At 41.6% G+C, this 3,043-nt stretch overlaps 1 protein-coding gene across 1 annotated transcript in view; it reads right to left on the reverse strand.

Annotated features, from left to right (window-relative positions):
• Positions 1-394: 394 nt before the first annotated feature.
• Positions 395-3,043, reverse strand: part of LOC101569206 (vomeronasal type-2 receptor 116-like) — a 16,973-nt gene continuing 14,324 nt past the window's right edge. Inside the window, exon 6 of the mRNA XM_004646955.2 lies at positions 395-1,329. Coding sequence (XP_004647012.2) covers positions 395-1,329 — 935 coding nt within the window. The remainder of the gene's footprint in view (positions 1,330-3,043) is intronic.

Genomic DNA, 3,043 nt, shown 5'->3' on the forward strand with positions numbered 1-3,043 from the left:
TACAGACAACATTACCATATTAAAAAGTATGAATAGTCAGTTGATCATTAAAGGAAAAGCCATCTTGTCATTGAAAATCTGACTATAGGGCCAGCCAAATAGCTCAGTGGATTCAAGCAGCAGCAAGCAGGTGCAGGGGCCAGGGGTTTGATCCCCAGGCCTGCCATGCTGGCCGCACCCCTAGGGCATGCTGAGATGGCAATTGAGACTGGACATGGCGGTGTGAGCCTGTAATCACAGCTCTTAGGAAACTGCAAACAGGAAGATCACTATGAGCTTGATCTAGTAGTAAGACCCTGAACACCCTGTAGACCCTAACCCCCCGAAAAAAAAGTAAAATAAAATAAAATCTGACTACAAAAAACTGCAGATTTCTGTTGGCCCTCTATGTACTTTAGGAAAAGCTCAAGAAGGGTTCTTTCTTGCAGCGTATGTTTTTTTCTCTGAATCCATGCACAGAATTTCTCTCTGGCTTTAATAAAATAACATAGCACTTAGGAGCAAAGATGCAGCCCAGGAGGCCAGCACTGGAGGCCAAGATGCAGAACACCTCCATGGCCACCATGACCTTTCCCTTGGTGCTGTGGTACACAGGGAGGAAGGTGACCCAGACACTGCAGAACACCACCATGCTGAATGTCAGGAACTTGGCTTCATTGAATGTGTCAGGCAGGTTTCTGGCCATGAAGGCAACAGTAAAGCTCACCAGGGCCAGGGAACCCAAGTATCCCAAGACACAGTAGAAGACAGTCAGTGAGCCCTTGTTGCACACAATGATGATGTGGCCATGTTCAGAGTGCATATCTGTGTCAATAAAAGGTGGGTTTGTTCCCATCCAGATTCCACAGAGAGTGAATTGAATCAGGGAGCAGATAGGAATGATGGAGTTGGGTGCCCCTGAAATCAACAAGTGCCTCATCCTTCTGCCTGGTGCAGTGACCTTAAAAGCCAGAACCACAGTAATGGTTTTGGCCAAGACAGTAGAAACAGCCACAGTAAACGCAACTCCAAATGTGGTCTGCCTGAGGATGCAGGACGCTGTGTTAGGACGGCCAATGAACAGCAAGGAGCAGAGAAAGCAGAAGGTGAGGGAGATGAGCAGGATGTAACTGAGTGCCCGGTTATTGGCCTTGACAACAGGAGTGTCTCGGTGTTTCACGAAGAGCCCAAGAACAATGGCTGTGAGAAGAGTGAGACTCAGAGCTGTGCTGGCCAGTGTCATCCCCAAGGTGTCTTCATAAGCCAGAAAAGTCACAGATTTTTGGAGGCAGTGGTTTTGCTGAGTGTTTGCATACTGCTCAACTGGACACTTCACACATTCTTCCATATCTGGTAAAATTCAAACTATCATCAGTTCAAGATTATTATTTTCTTACTGTTCCCAGACTACCCAGCAGAAGCTGAAAGGGCTTGTTAAATTAATTTATATGCCTGTGTTTTCCATTTTCAGCTTTTCTTTATTTTTTCAGTGGTAGGGGTTGACAGCAGGGGCATTTTCCGGGGCTGCACAACACACATTTTTTAATGTTTCTCGTTTTCAGTCAAAGTGCCCTTAAGTCAGTACTTGCCCTTGTGTGTTCAAAGCTGAAAACTTCCTGCTTCTCATGTGCTGTGTACTGGAATGTGCCAGCAAGCCTAAATGTCAGGAACCTGGCTTAATTAAATGTGTTGGGAAGGTTTCTGGCCCTGAAAACCACAGTAAAGCTCACCAGAGCCAGGAAACCCAAGTATCCTAAGACACAGTGGAACACAATGAATGGCACGTTCATCCTTTACATTCATTCCTCGTCACAAATGAAAAGTATATTGCATAAGCAATTAATTCCAATATATTATACTTGTTCTTTGTGGTGTTGTGAACTGTGATATTATTTCTTCTAATATTCCTGCTATTGTTATAAAAGTCTTTCTGTTTTCACAAAGCAACAAAAACCTACCTAAATCACACCTCTATAAGTGACACTTGAGATATTCATTAGTGGGCAGTCACTTATTTAACAGCCAAAGCAATATGCTTATTTCCATGACAGTGTATATGACCAACAGTGCTTCAAGGTATGGAAACTTGTGCCATCCTAAAAAAATGTAGTTCTTGCCCAAAAAAAGTACAATCTTGGCTACAATAATATTGCATCAGTTGATCCAATTGAAAAGTACTCACATTCTGCAATTAATGAGTCTTTCTATTGGGGAACATGATAACTGAACCACTTTTTATAGTTTTATGTTCAAAAATGTTTTTTAAGACAGTACAAATTAGAATTAAAACAGACAAAATTACAAATGATCCAGAGTTTCACTTCACAAAGAAATCTGAATTTCATAGTATCTGTTGTGATACTTAGTGTTGTCTTCCAACCAGTGGTTCACTTTGACAGATGTATGCATGTAAAATTGGAAGAAAGAAAAAAAAAACAAAGAAGTGCATAGGAAATAAGAGGAAAAAGTACAAACAATTGAAAAAATGAGAGGAAAAAAATTGAAGAATTAACTGCTTCTTCCCACAGATGAGCAGAACTGCACAGTGCAATTTTTCAAACCATCCTGCTTACATATACAGATAAATCTCTTTCCCCGCTCCCCCAGCTCTCCTTCCCTCAAGTCAGTAACTCTTTCATTTTGAATAAGTTCATTGCTTTTCACAGTATGTATTGCACCCTTCATATTCCATTTTTGTCTTTCAGGTTCTTATGCAAAGGAGAGGGCTGGACAGATAGTTCAGTGGACTAAAGTGCCTACGTAAGCAGAGAGCAGTGATGAGGGTTCGATCCCTGATGTGCAGTGCCAGCCCTGACCCTGGGCACACGAAGATGGTGGTTGAGACAGAAAATGGTGAAACAGGCCTGTAATTGCAGCACTTGGGAGGCTCAAAACAGGAGAATCACTACAAGTACAATCTACATACTTATGCTGAAACCTTGTACTAAAAAAAAAAGGAGACAATATATTTGCACATACAGGTCTGATTTATTTCACTTAAGCATATGGTGTCTAAAAACAAAAACAGAAAAGGGGAATATAAATAAAGGACCATTTTGTAGTG

This window comes from Octodon degus, unplaced genomic scaffold (assembly GCF_000260255.1).
Source record: "Octodon degus isolate 3935 unplaced genomic scaffold, OctDeg1.0 scaffold00284, whole genome shotgun sequence".
Lineage (NCBI taxonomy): Eukaryota > Metazoa > Chordata > Mammalia > Rodentia > Octodontidae > Octodon > Octodon degus.